Raw genomic sequence first — 20,940 nt, forward strand, 5'->3', positions numbered from 1 at the left:
CAGTAGGAGAGGTGCCCCCCCAGTGTGCGCTGGGCCCAAAGCAGGCCCTGGAGAGGCACCAATGACTTGGCCACCTTTGCACACCTGCCCAGTATGGGCATGAGCCTAGCACAGGAAGGGGCCGACTGTGGGTGTGCAAAGGCTTCTGGGTGCAGAAAGGATTCAGCTGTGTGCATGGCCCTTGCACGCCTGCCTGCAGTAGTGCCAGTCACTGCTGCTTTGCACTGACCGCCTTGCTCACATGGTGTGCGCATGGCACTGTCCAGGCCACATGTGGCTCTGGTGCCCACGCATGGGCAGGCAGGACCCTTGCACACTTGCAGGTGCCATGTTTCACTAGTGGCTTGTTCAGGCTGCCTCCCTCTCCAGTCCCAGGGAAGCACAGGACACCAAATTGGCTCAGTCCCATTTGCATGCCCGCGCATGTGCATGTGTGCTTCTCGCCCACAGAGGTGCCAAGTGTGGCTTTGAGCATCACTCAGGGCACAGCACTCACCCAGGCATCTTGCGTACCCAGGCTCCTTGCGTGCCCACGCCTGTGTGTGTACACACCTCACGTTGGCACATGCAGACACTGCCTCAAAAGCTGCAAGTTGCTGGCAGTGCTGCTGGCGCGCCACACCCCCTAGCACACGGGGGGAGGAGGGGCACAAGTGACTGCTGCACACGTGTGTGCAAGCATGACCCTTTTACACCGTGGCAATGGGATTCTGCCCACACACCCCAAACAGCAACGGGGCTGCAACCTGGGAAGTTCCAGCCACCGGAGCAGCAGCAGCAGCAGGCTCCAGCCAAAGGGGGAACCTCACAGAGCTGTTAGCCACGTGGGATCGATGACACTTTGGGGAGCAGCTGGGCCTACATCCATCAGGGGGAAGCAGACAGACAGACAGACGCACCCACAGAGCAGGGTTCATTCTCCCCACCAGGGGGCAGCAGCCACACTCACGAGTCCGAGCCCTCCCCTGACACATGGATGTGCAGGAGGTATCTCCCCCTCCGCCCCACACTTGTGACGGGAGCAGCTGTCCCCTCCCTCAGATGCATGTGAATCACCATGACCTGCGCAGGAGCCCTGCCCTGAAGAATTTCTGCCCCGGGGGGCATTTGGCATCAGGACCTTGGGTAGGGAGGAGGAATCTGTTCTGACTGCAAGAGATTGGTTGTGCTGCTTTTATGTGTGTCACCGTAGAACCAATACATGGCCCCTCTTAAACCGAGAGTAGGGCCCCACTGGACCTGGCACCACCCAGAGCCCGGTGTCTGTTTAGAATGAGAGGGGTCACTGCTCAGCGAGTCTGACCTCCTGCCTAACACAGGCTATAGGATGGCCCTGCATTGAGCCCTGGTGCACCCAGAGCAGATCTGGTAGAAAATCTGGCCAGTGATGGCGAATCCAGCCTCATGGGTAAGATGTCCCAGTGGTTCCCCACGCTTCCCCTTAACCCTGAGCGTCCTCTTCCCAGGCTGGTTTTGTCTAGCCTCAACTTCCAGCCACTGGATCTTATCAGACCCTGTGCATGCTATCCATCCATCCATCCATTTCTCTATCCTCATACATCATATCTATCTGTCTGTCTGTCCCTACACACCACCTCTATCTATCTATCTGTCTGTCTGTCCCTACACACCACCTCTATCTATCTATCTGTCCCTACACACCACCTCTATCTATCTATCTGTCCCTATACACCACCTCTGTCTGTCTATCTATCCTCATACACCACATCTATCTGTCTGTCTGTCCCTAGACATCACCTTTATCTATCTATCTAATCTGTTTGTCCCTATACACCACCGCTGTCTGTCTGTCACCCCCGGCGGAGAGCCCATTCCGATTTGCCGCTCCGTGCCAGGTGCTGCCCCCTTCTGTCCATCCCGCCCTCTTGCGGCCGTGTCCTGGGAAGGGGAGGGGGGGCAGCCCCTTGGAGCCGCCCCGCTGCCCCGAGCCAGCCCTGGCTCCTGGCCCCCGGCCCAGATTCCTGCCCCCGGCCGGGGATTGGCTGAGCGCAGACACAAACAGCCGGCCGCGCCGGCCAGCCGGCCTCCCCGCCAGTCCCCGCCTCGCTCCGCCAGCCCGGCCCGCGGGCGGCACTTCTCCCCTCCCGCCTGCTCGCGGCTCTCCGGGGGACGCGCAGGAGGAGGCGAGGCCCCGCACGGAGGGCGGCGAGCGGGGAGCTGCGGAGCGGGGCAGCGCGTCTGTCTCCGTCCTTCTTCCTCCCCCGCGTGCCGGCTCCCGGGGGCAGTGAGCGGAGGAAGGCGCAAAGGCCCCAGCCGAAGGGCGGGGCGGGGGTTTCATTCCTTCCTCGTCCCCTTCTTCCCTCCTTCGCCGATCGGCTCCCTCCCTCCCTCTCCCCGGGCCCTGCCCGGCCCGCTCTGTCCCCCTCTGCCCGGGCCAGCAGCCCGCGGGGAGCCCTGCGGAGAACGAGGGTCCCTCCCCCCGCTGAGCTGTCGCCTCCTTCTCCGCTCCAGGGGCTCCCTCGTCCCCCCTTCCTGCCAGGGCGGAGCTGGGGGACGATGTGAAGATGCCCTGGCGGGGGCTGGCACTCGGGGTGCTCCTGTTGCCCTGGCTCTGTGTCCCCGGGACACGGCCCGCAGCGCCCGTGGCCTCGGAGCGGGCGGCCCTGGCGCGGGAGCGCTTCAAGGTGGTCTTCGCCCCGCTGGTCTGCAAGCGGACCTGCCTCAAGGGCCAATGCCGGGACACCTGCAAGCAGGGCAGCAACATGACCCTGATCGGAGAGAACGGGCACTCGGCTGACACCCTGACTGGCTCTGGCTTCCGCGTGGGTGAGCATGGGCCGGGGCAGGAGACGAGGGACAGCAGGAGTTGGGGAGCCTGGGGAAGGGGGGATCGGCAGGCTTTGGTTGTCCAGGACGGGACTGGGCTGAACTGGGGATGGTGGAGGGGTGCACTGGGGAACCCCTCTGGGGCCAGAGGAAGGTGCAAGGGGCAGATCAGAGGGACTGGGGGCTGAGGAGCTACTGGAACACGTCTCCCCCATTTCTGCGGCTCTGCCACCTTCCCCTGTGCGGCTCATGCTTGTCTCACCCGCCTGCATTGGTTGCATGCAACCTTTTGCACCCTCGCCCTGACACCTGGAGCTGCTCACACGGCTCCTTTCCACCTGTCCTGTGCTCCTCTTCGCACGTGTGCCCTGACACATGCCTGTTTTCAGACGCCGATGCCACTGGATGCCCCTAGCCCCTCATCCACACGCACAGCCTGGCAGTGCCCCTTGTCTGCACATCCATTTGGGCGCTCACAGATCCTGCGCGTTGTGCCACCATCCTGCTCAAACGAGTGCGTTTCTCCCATGGGCCATTTCACATTCGCCGGCGCGTTCGTTGTCACTCAGGCTTGCACGCTTGCTGTTCACTTAGTGTGCTCGCTCGCTCGCTCTCCCCTGGCAGTTCTTCCATCAGCAGTTCAGGGCTGAAGGAAAATCTTGCCTCAGCGAATGGCCCTCTCCCAGCTCCCGTCCCCAGGGGCCCGTCCAACGCCTGCACCTCCGGCAACCGCCCCCCAATCTAACACGCGCATGCGCGCACACGAGCTAACACACACAATCTAATGCGCACGCACACACCCACACAATCTCACGTCTGCACATGCACAATCTACCGTGTGTGCGCGCACACAAACACAAATGCTCACACATAGCCAAGCACACGCATTCTAACATGGGCCACACACAATCAAATGCACAGGTGCGGACACACAATTTAACACACACATACACGCATACTGTCACTTGCCCGTACACATACTTCTGCAGGTTGCCACACATGCTCTCACATACCCCTGTGCACCAGCACACACTCGGATACACACTCCCACACTTGTTCATTTGCACTCACTGGGGCCTGGCCCAGCTTTGACTGCAAATTCTCTGGTTTGTAATGTTTCTCAGCTGATGCTGGTTTTCCCAATAGGCACTGTGCCACCCCCCCTCTCACCCCCGCCCCCCCACAGATGGGGAAAAGATCTGGTGCTCCTTCATCCTCCAGCTGGGGTTGGGGGGGCTGGTGTTGTGGGGGGAGTGACCCCTGGGGCTAACTGAATCCAGAGCTGGACTGGACCCAGCCTGGAAAATCCCTCTGGGTTTAGGATGGGCCCAGTGCCTGCGCCCAGCCCTGAGGGGGAGAGGGAGAGGTGGGGGGCTGGAGGGAGTGGAGAGGGTTTTTTTTGTGGGGGGAACTCTTTGATCCTTGCTGAACCAGTTCTACCTCCCCAGTGCGGGTCTGACCCAGAACTCTCCCCTGCCATTCCCCCGACCCCCAGTCACAGGCATAGACCTCTCGGGGAGCCCCTCCCAGCCGGCCCACCCATCCCCACCCCACATGCAACCCTCCCCCATATACCCTTCCCTTCCCTATCTCCTCCCTTTCTCCCCCAGGCTGCCCTCTCCCCGTCCCTGCACCCCAACCCCTCCTCCATCCAGCCCCACCCCCATCTTTGTGCTCCAGCCACATACACCCTGCTCCCCTCAGCCAACTCTGCCTCCCTCACTCGATCCATCCCGGCATGTGCCCCCCCCAGGTTTGTCTCCGTGACACAAAGAGACTAAAAATACCTCTGGCTCCAGAAACCACCGGGTTTATTGACTTTGCACTTGGGAGGGAATGAAACTGAGTCACTGCTGGAAATGAGGGGGCTGGAGCAGGCACCAGGCAACCCTCCCTCCCCCCACCGGTGCCCCTCAATCCCAACCCGCAGCTCCCTTCTATCCCAGTCCTGGCTACTCCCCATCCCCCCACAGTCCCAACCCACAATTTCCTCTGTCCCTGTAATTCCTCTCCCATCCCAGCTCACTTTTTCAACTGGACACATGATTCTCCTTCACTTCCTAGCCTAACATGGCATGTGGCTGACCAACAGCCCTACATGCCACACCCCAGAGGTGGCTGCATCTCAAGCCCCGAGCACCGCCACAGCGATTCGTTGTCCTCTTGTTATTGTCCTGAGTGTCTGGATAATCCCTGCTCCAAAACTGAGTCATTTGAGCCAGGGCAGCCAAGCGGGCCTGGGAACCGGGTATATATGGACCACTCCCTCCCTTGAGCTGCAGCTGTTCAGCTGCCCCGGCAAACTCCCCACCCAGGAAAATAAACCAACACAGCTGGAACCCCAGCCTCAGCCTGGGAATCAGAGCAGGGATGGTGGTATTTGCTGGGACTCCTGGCTTGGGGAGGGGAGTCTAGTGGTTAGAGTAGGAAGGCTGGGGGTCAGGACTCTTGAGTTCTCTCCCCAGCTCTGATTCACTCAGTGATCTGAGGAAAGTCACTTCCCGGCTATATGGCCTCGGCGGGATATTTCACCCTGTTTGGGTTTGTGGGGAAGGATGTGGTGGGGAAGGGCTTGTGGTGAAGGCCCTGGGGCCAGGAGACCGGGCTTCTTTTCCTGCCTCTGTCACAGACACCCTGTGTGACCTCAGGTGACGCCTCCCCCTGCTGTACTGTGTCCCCCCATCCTGTGTCTATTTAGACTGTAAGATCTTTGGGGCAGGGCCTGTCTTTCACCATGGGTCCGTGCAGTGCCTGGCACAACAGACTACCAGGCCCTGGTCGTGTGTGTGTGTGTGTGTGTGTACAGCACCAGTGCACTGGGCCCTGATCTCAGTCAGGGGCCTCTTGGTGCTGTCTTGATAGTAACAGGGACATTAACAAATGTGTATTACATTAGTCCCTGGAGGCCCCGGCTGAAATCAAAGACACACATAGAGGAACAGTCTCTGCCTCTTGTGCTCGGGTCAGCTACACTGCCCCCCATGTGTGCCCTGGCTTGCCCCCCAGCAGCCCTCCTGCGTGTGCCCTGGCTTGCCCGACGGATGCCTGGCCTGCTGCGGATATGCTACACAACTACCTTGTCACATTGTTCACCGGATGGCACAAAGATTCCAGCACTGGATGGGGTGGGCTTTCCTCTCTAAGGGGCGCCAGCTCATATCTATCCCCAGAGCGGGGGCCAGGCTGGCTCAGAGGGCTGCAGAGGGGTATGTTCAGGGCTGGGGGCCAGTGGAGGCAATAGGGTGGATGGGGTGGGGTAGGGGCCGGTGGGATTGATGGGGCAAGGTGGGGGCAGCAGGGTGGATAATGGCAGGGTAGGGGGCAGGGGGATGGATAGTGCCAGGGTGGGGGCAAGGAGGGCATGGGGCACAGTGGGGAGCAGGGTGATGGATAATGGCAGGGTGAGGGGCAGTGGGGTGGATAGTAGTGAGGGAGTGAGCAGGGCAGCGGGGTGAATAGAGGCGGGGCAGCTGTGGGGCAGGCTGCGAGTCTCCCTTCCAACCTCTCTCTCTTTCCCCCCAGTGGTGTGTCCGCTGCCCTGTATGAATGGCGGGCAGTGCACATCCCGGAACCACTGCCTTTGCCCCCCGGAGTTTACGGGGCGCTTCTGCCAGGTGCCGGCGGGGCGCCAAGGCATGGGGGGGCAGCAGCTGCTGCAGCCGGCAGCACTTGGGCCCCTTGAGGGCCCAGCAGGCGAGACGGGCTCCAGCAAACACGCCATCTACGCCGTGCAGGTGATCTCCGACGGACACAGTCCTGGGGAGCCACCCGCTGGCCACAGCCCCAAGGGCACCGTCAGTCACTCCACCTTCATGGTGCCCCTGGGGCCTGGGCACCACTCATCTGAAGGTACTGCTGCCAGGGGGCAGGGGTCATGGGGGGAGGGAGTAACTGGGTGGGAGGGCAGGGGAGGGTGTGACTGGACGAATGCGGGGTGATGGTAACTGGAGCGGGGGGTTGATGGGATGGGGAGGGGCTATTGGTGGGGCAGTGGGGGGCAGGGGAAGGGTGATTGGGCAGCAGGGTGATGGGGGCAGGCAGTCAGTGGTGGGGGGCCCTCCAGGGCCCCTCTCATTTTAGGGGAGCTGTTGCCCTGCTCTGGAGCCCATGCCCCGCCCGGTGATGCTGGCACTGGGGGGTCAGTTTCAGGGGATGGTCAATGTGCTGACACCCCCTCGGCCCCCCCTCCAGTGCAGGTCCACCCCCCTCTGCTGAATGTGCGCGTCCACCACCCGCCCGATGCCTCCGTGCAGGTCCACCGCATCGATAGCATCCACACCGAGGGCACCGGGCCAGGTGCCCAGCACCACCTCATCCAGCATCCGGCCCAGAGCGCCATGGGCCAGAAACCCCATGTGCCCCACGCCCGACCCCACACACACAAACCCCTGGGACGCTGCTTTCAGGAGACCCTGCCCAAGCAATCCGTGAGTTGCCTGCCCCCTGCCAGGATTCGCTGTGCTGCAGGGAGCATGCGGGGGTCAGGAGGGGCGCTGTGGTGCAGGGTGCGGGCGGGGGTCGGTAGGGGGTGCTATGGTGCAGGAGTGGGCGGGGTCAGGAGGGGCACTGTGGTGCAGGGTGTGGGCGGGCTCAGGAGGGGCGCTGTGGTGCAGGGTGCGGGCGGGGATCAGTAGGAGGCGCTGTGGTGCAGGGTGCGGGCGGGGGTCAGTACAGGGTGCTGTGGTGCAGGGTGCGGGCGGGGTCAGTACAGGGTGCTGTGGTGCAGGGTGCGGGCGGGGGTCAGTAGGGGGCGCTGTGGTGCAGGGTGCGGGCGGGGGTCAGTAGGGGGCGCTGTGGTGCAGGGTGCGGGCGGGGGTCAGGAGGGGGCGCTGTGCTGCAGGGTGCGGGTGGGGTCAGGAGGGGGCGCTGTGCTGCAGGGGAGGTGGCGGTCGCTGTTTCACGTGCCTGTCATTTCTCTCTCCGGCGATGGGGGGCGCCGTTTCTCAGTGCGGGAGCAACCCCCTGCCAGGCCTGACCAAGCAGGAGGATTGCTGCGGGAGCATCGGCACCTCCTGGGGGCAGAACAAGTGCCACAAATGCCCCCACATGCAGTGTAAGTAATGCCGGCAACTCCTTCCCCATACAGGCCCCCCACACCCTATAACCTGCACTCCTGCCCCCTCCCTACAGCGCCTCCTGCTGGGAGAAGCTGGGCTGGAGTAGCCGGGAGTTCGCCCCCAACTAATGGCTCTGCAGCCCTTGTGCTAGCCAAGGACTGCTCAGTGGGGGGAGCCAGGACTGACCCACTGAGGCATCTGTGTGGGTTGGTGCTTAGCTGGCGCTGCCACTTCTCCCCTTGCCCTGGCACCGACCTCTCCCAGCCTGGCACGGGGTTTACAGGAAGCCCGGATGGGGGTGTTCTACAGCTAGGCTGTGGCCAGCTGGGCGTGGGCTGCCGGATTCCAGCACGTCCCCCTGGGAGCTGGCCAGACAGTGCCACCGGTCTCTCCCTGAGCTTCCAGGGCACTGTGACGGGTGATGGGGGCACAGTGCCCCGTACCCAGCTGGCTTGGATGGGGAGGGGATGCATCAGGTGGCAGGTTTCAACCCCCCCATTCCCCCAGCGCCTACCCCCCTTCCTGGCGCTTTCAGCTCAATGGCTTTTCCAGCTCAGGATCTCTGAGCCGCAGGGTGTTTGTGTTAGAGGCAGCCAAGAATGTGCTTCATGGCCTGGCTCCTTGTTCTCCGGCTAGGCAGGGGCCCCCCCGCTCCCTTTCATCCTGCTCAGGCTCTTCTGGGCAACTGCCCGTCTGCAGCCTCCCCCACCCCCCGCGGGAAGAGCTGGGCCCCCAGACAATTACATGAGCACGGGGGGTAGGGAAATGGAACCTGTTGCTACCTGAGGGAGTGCCCGGGGGCTGCCACCCTGGCCCCTCCCAGCAGGGGGTGCTGTGGGGAGCGGGGCAGGCGCCGGGCGGAGCGCTGGTTGTGGGGAGCTCTCAGCAGGCCATTCTGAGCTAAGTCACCCCTTGTTTGGGGCAGTTTCTCCTTACCCCCATCGGTCAGTAGCCGGCTGCGACTGGGAGCAGGGGGCTGTCTCTGTTCCTCCTGTCTCTCAGTGTGGGTTGTGGTAACCCCTCCCCCCCTTTCTTCAGCCCTGCCCTCTGCACAGTCCAGCGGGGGTGAGTCCCTCAGGTTAACAACTTCCCACAGGCCCTTGGAACTCTGGTGCCATTTTAATTTCTCTGGGGCAGCCGCCCTCGTTGGCGCCGCGCCCCCGCCCCCCCCCCAGCCCCTTTCTCTTTCCTCGAGTCTTTCTTTCCATTCCCCTCCTGATGTTCCCCAGCTTGGATGGATCAGGAGCGGCTCGGCTGCACACGTCTGCTGGAAGGAAAGGAACATCGTCGCCCTCCCCCTCCCTGCTTTGTCTGTCTGTGGGAGCGATCTAGCGCAGGCGCCGGCTAGCTGATCCCTGCTCCCCCCAGCTATCAGCTCAGCGGGGCCGCTGCCAGGTGCCAGAGCAGGGGGACGAGGAAGGAGCCAGAGACCCTGGGCCAGGAGGCAGCACGTCCAAACCGCTGTCTGTGCAGGCGTCTCACACCCGCGCTGGGCTTTGTGTCTCTGCTATTGCAACGGCGATGCACAGACCTCCATAGCCCCCCCCAGCCTGAGATCTGGGCTCCTGTAGGGCCAGATGCTGTGCAGACCCCCAGAGGACCCCAGCCAGAGATCGGGGCTCCTGTCGGGCCAGACACTGCACAGATACGTCTGCCCTGAAGAGCTCAGTGTCCACACAAATGAGTAGGAGAGGAAAGAAAGGCATTGAGTGGGAGTGGGACTTGCCCAAGGTCTGTGGCAGAACTGGGTTAGACCCCACAGGCCCCCTGCCCTTGCCTGTACGCCGCCCTGCGTCTCTCGCGCCCTCTCATTCCCTCTCTCTGTTTTGTTGTGTGTTGCAGACACGGGGGTGCAGAAGACAGGCCCGATCCGGGGGGAACACGGGGGCGATTGCCCACAGGGATACAAGAGGCTGAATGGCACCCACTGCCAGGGTACCCGGCGGGCGCTCTCTGAGTGGGGGGACTGAAGTGTGTGCGTTATATCCTTGCGAATGTGTCTTGTGGGTGTGTGTCATGTAGGGCGTGTGCACATTGTGTTGTGTTGTGTGTTGTTGTGTTCTCTCCCCATGCAGACACTGTGTGCGCCTTGTGGGGGTGTGTGTTACAAGCGTGCCATGCAGGGCGTGTGCGTGTTGTGTATTGTGTGCTGTTGTGTTGCTGACCCCTCTCTCCCCATGCAGACATTAACGAGTGTGCCATGCAGGGCGTGTGCCAGAACGGCGAGTGTCTCAACACCCAGGGCAGCTTTCGCTGCGCGTGCAAACCTGGCCATATGCTGGGCCCGTCCCGCAGCCAGTGTGTCCGTATGTAGGGGACCAGGAGGGCTGGCTAGGGGAGCTGGGCGGGTTGGGTAGGCGGCTTGGAGCTGCATTGACTTTCTCTTCTGGCGGGGCGATAGGGGCTGGGTGGCTCTCTGGGGGTGTTCTGGCCCGGGGAAGGAGGAATGGGGGTTTTGCACTGACCCTCTCTCTCCTGGTGGGGCAATGGGGGCTCAGTGTCTCTCTGGGGGTGTCCCGGCCCAGGGGAAGAATGGGGGGCTCGGAGCTTCACTGACCTGATGTGGGCTCAGTGTCTCTGGGAGTGTCCCAGTGGGGGGTGCTCAGAGCTGCATTGACCCTCTCTTTCCCTGGGGTGCAGCAGAGAAGTCAGAGGAGAAGAGCCTGTGTTTCCGGCTGGTGAGCCCGGAGCTTCAGTGCCAGCACCCACTGCCCACTAAGCTGACCCGCCAGATGTGCTGCTGCAGCGTGGGCAAGGCCTGGGGGGCCCGCTGCGAGCGCTGCCCAGCCGATGGCACAGGTAAGCAACCGCATACTGTGCAGGGAGGGAGTATCTGCCACGGCACTGCTGTGGGGAAGCTCACAGCACTGGAATCCCTGCCTGGGGGCACTACCACGGGGAAACTCGCAGCGCTGGAGTCACAGGCTGGGGATACTGCCACGGGGAAGCTTGCGACACCAGAATTAACCTGTCTCCTCTCCCATCTGGCAGCCGCCTTCAAGGAGATTTGCCCGGCGGGGAAGGGCTACCACATCCTGACATCCCACCAGACCCTGACCATCCAGGGGGAGAGCGACTTCACCCTGCACATCCATCCCGACGGCACCACTGACCTGCAGCAGCAGCGCGAGCTGCCCAGCCTGCCGCCCCTCGAGGGGGACTCGCAGGAGTCCGAAGGTGAGAGACCCCCCAGGGAAGAGGCTGGGGATAGGGAGCTGCCACTGACGCTCTGCTCACTGGGACATGGAGGGACCTAAATTTTCCCCTAATGAACCTCACTATCATTGGAGGTTGTACCCCACATTGCCCTGTGATGAACCCCAGTATTCTCAGCAGCTGTGCCCCAAATTTTCCCATTGTGAAAGCCTGTCTGACAATGTGGGGTTCACAGATAGATAATGTGGAGATCCCACATTCTCCGAGGGATGACCCCACATTCCCCAGCACTGAACCCTACGTTCTTGCAGAGGCGACCCCCCCACATTCTCCTATGATGCACCGCATGTTCTTAGGAGCACCCCAAATTCACTAAGGGTGAACCCCACTTTTTCAGAGATGTACCTCCTTCTTTGTCAGCAACCCCCTAATTGCCAGAGGGCAAACCACATGGTTTCAGAGCTGTTACCCCAAATTATCTACTGGCAAACCCCATTTTTCAGGGGTGCTTCCTGTTATCTGAGTGAACCTCAGAATCCTAGAGGCCGGGGACCCCAAATTCTCTAAGGGCAGCCCCCCAATCTCAGGGGGTGAACCCCACAATCTCAGCACCCCTGACCACATGCCCTACATTTGTCTCTTGCAGCAGTCACGACGGCCATGGTGAGTCAGGCCTCCAGAGCAGCGGACGGGTGATGCAGGGTGCAGAGGAGGATGGAGGGAGTGGGAAAGGGAGCACTGGAAGGTGGGAGGCGAAAGGGTGGGAGGGAAAGGCAGAGAGGAGAAGAATGAATGAAAGAGCAAGGGGAATGAGACGAATGAAAATGAGAGGAAGGGAATGAAGTGACGTGGAAGGAGGAATAGGGCACCGGGCTGGATTGTGGAGAGGAGCAGATGCCCCCCATTGTTATAACACTCACCCTCCAGTTGCCGGCATATCGGACCAACTCAGAGGAGCAGTCAGTGGACCAGTTCTATGCCAGTGCAGCCACCCTGGGTGCCCGCTATCCCGGTGAGTGATGGAAGAAAGGGCACTGCTGTGGGGAAGCTCGCAGCAGGGGAGCCCCCCCCCCCCGCCTGGGCACTGCTGTGGGGAAGCTCGCAGCAGGGGAGCCCCCTGCCTGGGCACTGCTGTGGGGAAGCTCGCAGCAGGGGAGCCCCCTGCCTGGGCACTGCTGTGGGGAAGCTCGCAGGGCTGGTAACCCTGTGCTGTCTCCATTGGGTCCCAGAGGTGGTAGCCCGTCCCACAACTGCCATGGTGCGGAAGGTGTTGCTGGACCAATACACACGCAGTGCCGTGGAGATTGCACCCACGCAAGTGACAGGTGAGAGCCCCATGGCGGGATGGGAGGCACGTGCCAGCAAACTCTCCCCTCCCCTTTGGGAGAAATTTCACATTCACGTACCAAACTTCCCTGCTGGGGCCCCCCTTAATTACCGGGGGTGAACCCCAACCATTCCCCAGCCGACATGCACTTTCTCATGAGGGTCCCCCCAAGTCCTTTCGGGGGTGGGGATGTATCCTGAGTACCTCGTGCAGTGTGATCCCTATGACCTGCTGTTGCAGCGCCCCTAGGGATGGGGGCACTCCTGGCCCTTTGCTGGAGGGCAGGGCAGGGTCCAGGGGGTCTGTCAGAAAGAGATCTCCTGGCTCCTATTTCTGATTCATTCGTCCTGATCCTTCCCTCCCCGGCGGCATCTGTCTGTCCCTGCAGAGACGGACGAGTGCAAGCTGAACCGCAATATCTGTGGCCATGGAGAATGCTTCATGGGTGTGTCTGGCTACACCTGCCATTGCTACCCCGGCTACCGTTGGCATGCCCAGCGCAGGTTCTGCACAGGTAACACGCTGCCCCCCACCCCCAGTGTAGGCGTGCAACACACACAGAGGAACACGCACGTGCATGGCTGTCTGTGGGCATGTCATGCCCACCTCCCTTCATTCACGGGGATGTCTGTGTCCTGGAGGGCATCAGTACGACAGGGACCATTGGATCGGGCACGCCTGCATACCTCGGCGTGTGACACCCCCCACTAGCCTGCCTACAAGGGTGCGACACACGCATGTCTGTGCAATGAGTGTGTGACATGCCTGCACCTCTGAGACTCCCACCCAGTCTGCGTGTGCTGGTAGCTAGACATGATGCAATGAGTGCACAACTGTGACCCCCCCACCCCCAATGCACGCATGTTGTCAGGGTGTGGCAGGCCTGCGTCCCGGCAGGGTGGGGGTCAGTAATTCTTTCTCCCCCCGGCCCCTCACACGCCGCAGATGTGAACGAGTGTGAGTCGGAGCCATGCGGCGTCGGCAAAGGCGTCTGTATGAACACGGGCGGCTCCTACAACTGCCACTGCAACCGGGGCTACCAGCTGAAGGTGCACAAGGGCGTGCGCTCCTGTGTGGGTGAGCAGCTGGGGGCAGGGGCTGGAGTGGGGGGGATCGGGGCTGCTGCACAGATGGACTGGGAGATGAGCTGGAGAATAGGATGGGGCTGGGAACAAAGGGGGGATGGGGGATGGACTGGGGCATAGGGGGAGGGTGGCTGGGGTAGGCGAAAGAGGCGGCTGGAAGATGGGCTGGGGGAAGGGGTGACCAGTACAGTCCTGTACCCCCACCCCCACCTGTTCACACCCATCTCTCCGGCAGACATCGATGAGTGCTCCAAGCCCCACATCTGTGGGGATGGGGGGGCCTGTGCCAACTACCCTGGGCACTACAAGTGTGAGTGCCACCCTGGCTACCGTCTCAAGCCTTCCCGCCAGCCCCTCTGTGAAGGTAAGGACTGCCCAGGCTGGCGTGGAGAGGGAGGAGAGAGCCCCATGGCCTAGGAGGCAGACACCCTACAATAACAAACCAGCAACCGTAAGAGACCCTAGGGGTGTGCACAGCCCCAGCACTAGTGAAAGGCAGAGCTTTCAAAAGACCCTACAAGAAAAAACAGCCCCAGAGTTCCTGAGAGAGACCCTACAATAACAAACCAGCATCCTGAGAGACCCTACAAGAACAAACCAGTGTTCAGGCCCAGAGCTTGCACAAGACCTGAGAACAAGAAGAGCGTGTCCCTTCTCCCAACAACCTGGCACGTGCAGCTGTCAGAGACCCTACAAAAACAAACCAACTCCCAGCTTGCCCCCGGGGTCCTCAAGGGCACTCCCTGTGCTCTGCCCCTTGTGGGGCTCCCCAGAAGGCCCCTCACCCTTCACCTTTTCTCTGCCCCCCAGACATTGATGAGTGCCTGGATACCGGCACCTGCTCCGACGGGAAGTGTGAGAACCGGCCGGGCACCTACAAATGCAGCCCCTGTCCGCCGGGCTTCCGGGGCCAGAATGGGATTTGCTACGGTAAGAGCTGGGGAGAGAACCCGGGAGTCCTGGTTTCCAGCCCCCGCTCTACCCCAGCAGACCCCCTCCCCCCAGCGCTGGGGTGCAGTATCTGGGGTGCGACTCTCATGTCCCTGTGGCGGGAGGTGCCCTGCGGAGCTGGGGCTGCGGGGACATTCGGCCCAGACCAACCTTGGCTGCAGGGGAAAGGGTTGAAGGTCGAAGTTGAAAGGTTGCGTGGGGGACAGGGTTGGGGTTCACCTCTGTGTCCCCCACATGTGGATAAGAGCTCCGGGCCCGGTGCAAACATGGCTGGGGCGAAACTCTGCCGGCTCCTTCCGCTGCACCTGTGGGGAGGGATTTGCACCCCTGCCCAATGCTCGCAGCTGCCTCAGTAAATAGAGCTCCTGCCCACCCAGAGTCCCACCACTGTAACCCCCCACTCTCCTCCCAGAGCCCCCCCACTGTAACCCCCCGCTCTCTTCCCAGAGCCCCCCCACTCTAACCGCTGCCCCCCCGCTCCCCTCCCAGAGCCCCCCAGTCTAACCGCTGCCCCCCGCTCCCCTCCCAGAGATGAGGATAGAAGCCAGGAGTCCTGACTCCCATCCCTGCTCTCTCCCTGCAGATGTGAATGAGTGTGAGGATGGGGGGCTTTGCCCCAATGGGGTCTGTGTCAACACCCTGGGCTCCTTTAAGTGCCAGTGCCCAGCTGGCTTCCACTCGGTGAAGGACAGGCCGCGCTGTGAAGGTGAGGGGCTGGGCAATGGGGTGGAGGGGTGACGGGGGCTGAGCTGGGGGCTAGGGCTCAGGATGAGGGATCTGGGTTGGGGAGCTGCCTGTGGGTGGTAGGGCTTGGTGGGGGGTCAGATGGAGGGGCTGCTTGTCCGAATGGAGCAGCTGTGTGAAGGGGCTGGGTGGGGGGTGTCTGTGGACGGGGGAGCTGGGTGAAGGGGCCGAGCTGAGTGGCCATGCCCGGAGGGGGAGGGGGGGCTGGGTGAGGGGCCCGAGCTGGGTGGGCATGTCTGGTGGGGGCTGGGTGGGCTTGGGCTATGAGCGGCCCCCTCACCCCCCGGCTTTCCATGTTGCAGACATTAATGAGTGTGACTTCCCGGCTGCCTGCATCAGGGGCGAGTGTGTCAATTCTGTGGGCTCCTACCGCTGCCTGTGCCGTGCCGGGTACAAGCTGGTGAACGGCAGGAAGTGTCAAGGTGAGGTGGGTGTGTGGCACAGACGAGTGTGAGCATCTGTGTGTGCGGGCCTGGCCCGCCAGGAGTCTGACGTTCCACACTTGAGCGTGTGAGCGTGAGCACACGGGAGCATGACACAGTGGGGGCAGCGTCTTGCACAAACGTGTGAGCAGCTGTGTGTGGTGACACGAGGACAGGGTGCACGGGGGGGAGGTGGGAAAGTCTGGGCGTGGGGGCTATGAATGTACGTGGAACACCAGGCCCCAAGAACGCCACGTGCCCCACTGTAGGCCTGATATGCTGCAAACCAGGCCTGCCACGAGTAAGAGCAAACACCAGGGGGTGTGTGTGTGAGGGACAGATTTTGTGGAGTTGCACAAAGAAGTGCAAGGGTCCAGGCATGTGTGTCTGAGTGAGCGTGGCACGCTGGAAAAGGAATGAGTACAAGCCTCTGTGTTTGTGTATATGTGTAACTGGGTGGGAGTATCTGTGAGTGTAAGTTTGTTTACTCTAGAGTGCCACACACTGGGCACAGATATGTGGCTTGGAAGAGTGTCTGTGTGTGTGCATAGGTGGGTATGAAACATCAGGCCTGTTTGTGTGTGATACGAAGAGGTGTGACTGTCTGTGATTGTGCATAACTGCTTGTGACACATCATGGGATGTGTGTTGCAGGAGTGAGTGTGAGTCCATGAGTGTGTGATGGGTGTGACTCTACAGGACATGGGCAGGTTGCACGAATGGCTGTGTCTATGCGTGTTAGTGCACAGGTGGGCATGGCACAGCAAGTGTGCCATTGCACACCCCCTGCCTCTTATCTCCCACTGGCCTCCCCCCAGACATCGACGAGTGTGCACTGGACCCCAGCTTGTGCCTGCCCCACGGGGCGTGCAAGAACATGGATGGCTCCTACATGTGTGTGTGCGACGAGGGATACACTCTGTCTGAGGATCAACACAGCTGTGAGGGTAAGAATGAGACACGGGGCCATTCCCTTCTAGGGGGCGCCGGCTCCTATCTGGCCTCAGGGTGGGCAGTGTGGGATTGATGGTCCCTCTGCTCCCCCAGATCTGGAGCCCCCCCACAACAAGAAGGAATGCTACCTGAACTTCGACGACACCGTCTTCTGCGACAGCGTCCTGGCCACCAACATCACCCGCCAGGAATGCTGCTGCTCGCTGGGGGCCGGCTGGGGTGATCACTGCGAGATCTACCCCTGTCCTGTGCCCAGCTCAGGTAGGAACAGACGCCTCCAGCCCAGCCCACCTTCTCCGCACCACCCTCCCTCACCCCTCCGCCACCAAGGAGCCCAGGGAACTACCTGCTGCTGGACATGGAGTGACTGTGAACATCCAACCCCCAGTCGCCAAGGCAACTATTAGAATCCAACTGGGGGGGGGGGGTCAGGAAAGATTACCCCACCCTACTCCCATCCCATGGAGGAAGTAGGGGGATAACAGGCTGGATGGGTCCATGGGTCTGATCTGGGGGCAGGGAGAGGAGATATCTGGTCTTGACGTTAATCCTTCTTCCCGCCTTGTGGGTGTCACCCCCCGCCCCCCACATCTCCCCTGCAGCCGAGTTCCACTCCCTCTGCCCTGACGGGAAAGGATTCATCTTGGACGACAACATCCTGAACTACGGCATCCCCGCCCACCGGGGTAAGCACCAGGGGCCCGTGTCCAAACCTGGATGGGCCCTGCACTACACCTCCACCTGCACCTCACCAGCAAGTCGGGGATTCCAACCCTGCAACCCTCCTACCTGGCCATTACTCCCCCCACGCCCCACCCGAGGCAGCTTCATCTCAGCACTGGGTGAAGGATTGTTGTATAAACAGCACCTGCACCCTCCCCAGAGGTGGCTGCATCTCAGTGCTGGGTTGAGGATTCCCTGTATAAACAACCTCCCCATGCCCCATCCCAGAGGTGGCTGCATCTCAGTGCCCGGTGAGGATTCCCTGTAAAAACAGACCCCCCCATGCACCACCCCAGAGGTGGCTGCATCTCAGCTCTGGGTGAAGATTCCTGTATAAACAGTCCCCCCTCCCTACCCCATGGCTCCGTGCAGACATTGACGAGTGCAGCCTGTTCGGGGAGGAGATCTGCAAGGAAGGGAAATGTGTCAACACACAGCCGGGCTACGAGTGCTACTGCAAGCAAGGCTTCTACTACGATGGCAACCTGCTCGAGTGTGTGGGTGAGGACGGCGAGCGGCAGCGGCCCGGGAGGGCAGATATCCTTGTCTAGAAACTGGGGGAGTGGGACAGAGAGGAGCACCCCTCTAGGGGGTGCTGGCTGTGATCTGGCCTTGACGGGAACTGGCTGGCTCAGTGGGGTAGGGAATGGGACACGGGGCCTTTCCCCTCTGGGGGTGCTGGCTGTGACTGGGGTGGGGGCCTGGTGGTCAGCAGAGGTGCTGACGGGAGAGGCTGGGCTCTGAGCCACGTCCTTTCCCCCCAGACGTGGATGAGTGCCTGGACGAGTCGAACTGCATGAATGGGCTGTGCGAGAACACACGAGGGTCCTATGTGTGTACCTGCCTCCCCCCTGCCGTCCACGACCCCACCCGCAAGAAGTGCCTGACACCCAGCGAGATCGGTAAGTCCCCCTTCACATGTGACATGAGCTCACCAGGTCTCAGCCTTGGCCCTGGCTGGGTGGGCAGCCCCATCACACAGCCCTACCTTCTCCCAGTCCCTTTGCTGGTGGGAGGCTGGGGAATAAGCTCCCTTCCCCCCCAGGTGTGGGGGGGTACATTGGTGGGGTGTGGACTTGCCAGCACTGGATTCTGGGAAAGCAGAGGGCAAAGAAGCCCCCTGCTGGCCCTTGGTCTCACGATGACCAATTTGTGGCCCCTGGTGCCATGACAACCCAGTAGGGCCTGTGATATTAGAGCCTAGGGTGGCTCCTGCTGGCCGCTGATACCATGGCGACCATCAATACCTGGTGGTGCCATGGTGATCCCTGCCAGCCCCCAATGCCACAGCAACCCTCTCAAGCCCCTGATGCCCTATGACTGTCCCCTGGCCCTGCAGATGTGGATGAGTGCCGGGACCCCGGGGCCTGCCGGCATGGGCGCTGCATCAACACACTAGGCTCCTTCTACTGTGAATGCAGCCTGCCCTGGATGCTGGATCCCAGTGGCAAGGAGTGCCAGCTGCCCGACATGCAGGCAGGTGAGAGGCACGCTGGGCGGGCAGATGGGCACAGGCCTGTGAGAGTGGGGGAGGATCCGGACTGTGAGCGAGCAGGGGGGTGAGTGTGAATCAGTGAGTGTGTGTGTGTCTCACTGAGCATGAGCAGGGGTGAGTGTGCGTGGGGGTGACCATTTGTCACTGATTGTGAGTGAGGGTGCTTGAGTGTGAGCAGGGGTCAGCATGTGTCCCTGATTGTGAGCCAGGGCGAGTGTGAGCATGTGAGGGTGAGAGTGTCACTGATTGCGAGCATGGTGGTTACTAAGAGTGTGTGTGCCCCTGTTGTTGCCGGTCACCACGTGTGTGTGTGTGCACCTGACTGGGTGTGCGGTGAGAGCTGTGGTGTGTACGAGGGCCTGTCCGGCATGCAAGGCCCCGTGGGAATGTCTCCTGTGGGCTGTGGCTGCGGCGGTGCCACGGGCTCCCTCTCTCTCTCTCTGCCCCCGCAGACCGGGCGTCCGACCGGCGCGACATCTGCTGGCAGCATCGGGGAGAGGACAACATGTGCGCCTCCCCGCTCAACGGCTACCACCTGACCTATGAGGAATGCTGCTGCCGCTACGGCAAAGGCTGGGGCTTCCAGTGCCGTGCGTGCCCCCCTCGCAGCCCAGGTAGCCCACATGCCCAGCCTGCCCTCTAGGGGGTGCTGGCTACAGTCTGGCCCCAAGGTGGCGGGGGGGTGGCTGGCTCAGGGGCTGGGAGTGGGATACGGGGGCTTTCCCCTCTCAGGGGTGCTGGCTCTGGGTGGGATCTGATGGGCTGTGATTCACTGCTATGTGTCCCAGGCTGGTTGTTGTGGTTCCTTGCAGGGCAGCAGTGCCAGTCATCGCAGAGCGAGAGCAACTCCTTCTGGGACCCCAGCCCCTTGTTCCTGGGCAAGCCCCGCAAAGGTTAGTGATCCCTCTATACACAGCCCCCCTGCCCATTCCAGAGATGGCTGCATCTCATTGCAGGTCAAGGGGTTCCTGGAAGAACAGTCCCTGCACCCCACCCCAGAGGCAGCTGCATCTCTGAGCCAGGCGAGGGATCCCTCCTCCACATGCCCCTTCCCCCAGTTTCAGCTGCATGGGAATGGGCCCCCTGCCATTCCCATGGTCTCATCTGTGTCCCCCTGCCTTTGTATCTCACCCGTCTCAGAGGTTGGCAGCTCAGAGGAGGATTCAGATGAATGTCACTGCCTGAACGGCCGCTGCGTCCAGACCTACCATGGGGTGGTTTGCGAGTGCCCTGCTGGCTTCCAGCTAGATGCTACCCGCACCCGCTGCCTGGGTAAGAGGACCAAGCCCCCTATCAATCATCACGCGCCGTGCTCCAGGGTGGAAGGCACTGCAAAGGGATGTGCTCCCCATTAGGACTCCTGGTTCTGTCCTGGGATGGGAGTCTGGTTTAGTGGGTTAGAGCAAGGGTGGGGCTGGGAGCCAGGACTTCTGGATTCTCTTCCCTTTTTACCTTTCAGAAATGTCAGTACTGCTTAATGCTGCTACTGCTCCCTGTCTCTCAGTGCTTGGCTGGTTTGGGCGGGGGACCGTGTTTACCCTTCGCAATTCACAGCCACCCCGTTAACCCTTTCCCTTTCTCTCTCTGCCCACAGACATTGACGAGTGCTGGGAGCTGAACCAGCGAGGCCTGCTGTGCAAGAATGAGCGGTGCATCAACACCAACGGCTCGTACCGCTGTGCCTGCAAGCCGGGCTTCATCCGATCCCGCCACCATGGGGGCATGTGTATCCCCCAACGCCGCCGATAGCCCTCTGGCACCCGCAGCGGGTGCTGCCAGCTGGCACAAGAGACACTCTGTCGCTAAGGGTTCAGAGCCTGTTTTGGGGGGAACTTAATATTTTTTTAATTGCTAAAAATGGGGCATTTTCTTGGGTTTTCTTCCCCCTGCAAGATTTTTTATTAGCATTATCTTAGGGCTGCGTTTATTTGCACTCGTTTCTGTAGGAGCCAGGTATAAAAACACCAGCAACCCTGTAAATAATGAGAAGGAAGCTAATGAATTAATTAAACTGTGGGAGTGGATCCTGGGCAAGGCGTTTGTGTGCTGTGCGGTCTGGGTTGTTGGGGGAGGGGAGGGCAGACGCTGCAGCTGCTGTCTGGACTGCAGGGGGGCACTGTGACACGGCAGGGAGAGGGGAGGGCAGCTGCTGTCCCCCAGCAGTGGGTGCTGTGACAAGGGAGGCTTGACAGCCTGCATATTTTCAACCCTGCCCACCCATGCCCTCCAAATCACCCCC

General features: G+C 61.4%; 1 protein-coding gene across 2 annotated transcripts; it reads left to right on the forward strand.

The window, feature by feature from the left end:
* Nucleotides 1-2,240: 2,240 nt before the first annotated feature.
* Nucleotides 2,241-20,731, forward strand: LTBP3 (latent transforming growth factor beta binding protein 3). Of its 2 annotated transcripts, none has more exons than XM_067543907.1 (27): nt 2,241-2,787; nt 6,310-6,636; nt 6,979-7,214; nt 7,735-7,840; nt 9,687-9,779; nt 10,028-10,150; nt 10,485-10,643; nt 10,836-11,021; nt 11,647-11,663; nt 11,928-12,012; nt 12,230-12,325; nt 12,716-12,841; nt 13,273-13,404; nt 13,648-13,776; nt 14,223-14,342; nt 14,947-15,069; nt 15,410-15,529; nt 16,348-16,476; nt 16,577-16,744; nt 17,086-17,169; nt 17,579-17,707; nt 17,971-18,108; nt 18,546-18,686; nt 19,154-19,315; nt 19,514-19,594; nt 19,842-19,973; nt 20,296-20,731. In XM_067543907.1, the coding sequence occupies exons 1-27, from the start codon at nt 2,526-2,528 to the stop codon at nt 20,448-20,450; spliced, it is 3,759 nt and encodes a 1,252-aa protein (XP_067400008.1). In that variant the 5' UTR covers nt 2,241-2,525; the 3' UTR covers nt 20,451-20,731. The 2 variants fall into 2 exon arrangements, with proteins under 2 accessions (XP_067400008.1, XP_067400009.1); XM_067543908.1 differs by having other exon boundaries at nt 10,488-10,643.
* The last annotated feature ends 209 nt before the right edge of the window (nt 20,732-20,940 follow it).

Source organism: Emydura macquarii, unplaced genomic scaffold (assembly GCF_026122565.2).
Source record: "Emydura macquarii macquarii isolate MOO-44397 ecotype Brisbane River unplaced genomic scaffold, CSIRO-AGI_Emac_v2 contig_968, whole genome shotgun sequence".
Classification (NCBI taxonomy): Eukaryota; Metazoa; Chordata; order Testudines; family Chelidae; genus Emydura; species Emydura macquarii.

What these genes read in the sequence shown, in the direction of transcription:
- LTBP3 (XM_067543907.1), top strand. Translation starts at nt 2,526, where the DNA reads ATGCCCTGGCGGGGGCTGGCACTCGGGGTGCTCCTGTTGCCCTGGCTC. An exon ending in TGGCTCTGGCTTCCGCGTGG is followed by an intron (nt 2,788 to 6,309) that starts GTGAGCATGGGC and finishes CTTTCCCCCCAG; the next exon opens with TGGTGTGTCCGCTGCCCTGT. An exon ending in TGGGCACCACTCATCTGAAG is followed by an intron (nt 6,637 to 6,978) that starts GTACTGCTGCCA and finishes CCCCCCCTCCAG; the next exon opens with TGCAGGTCCACCCCCCTCTG.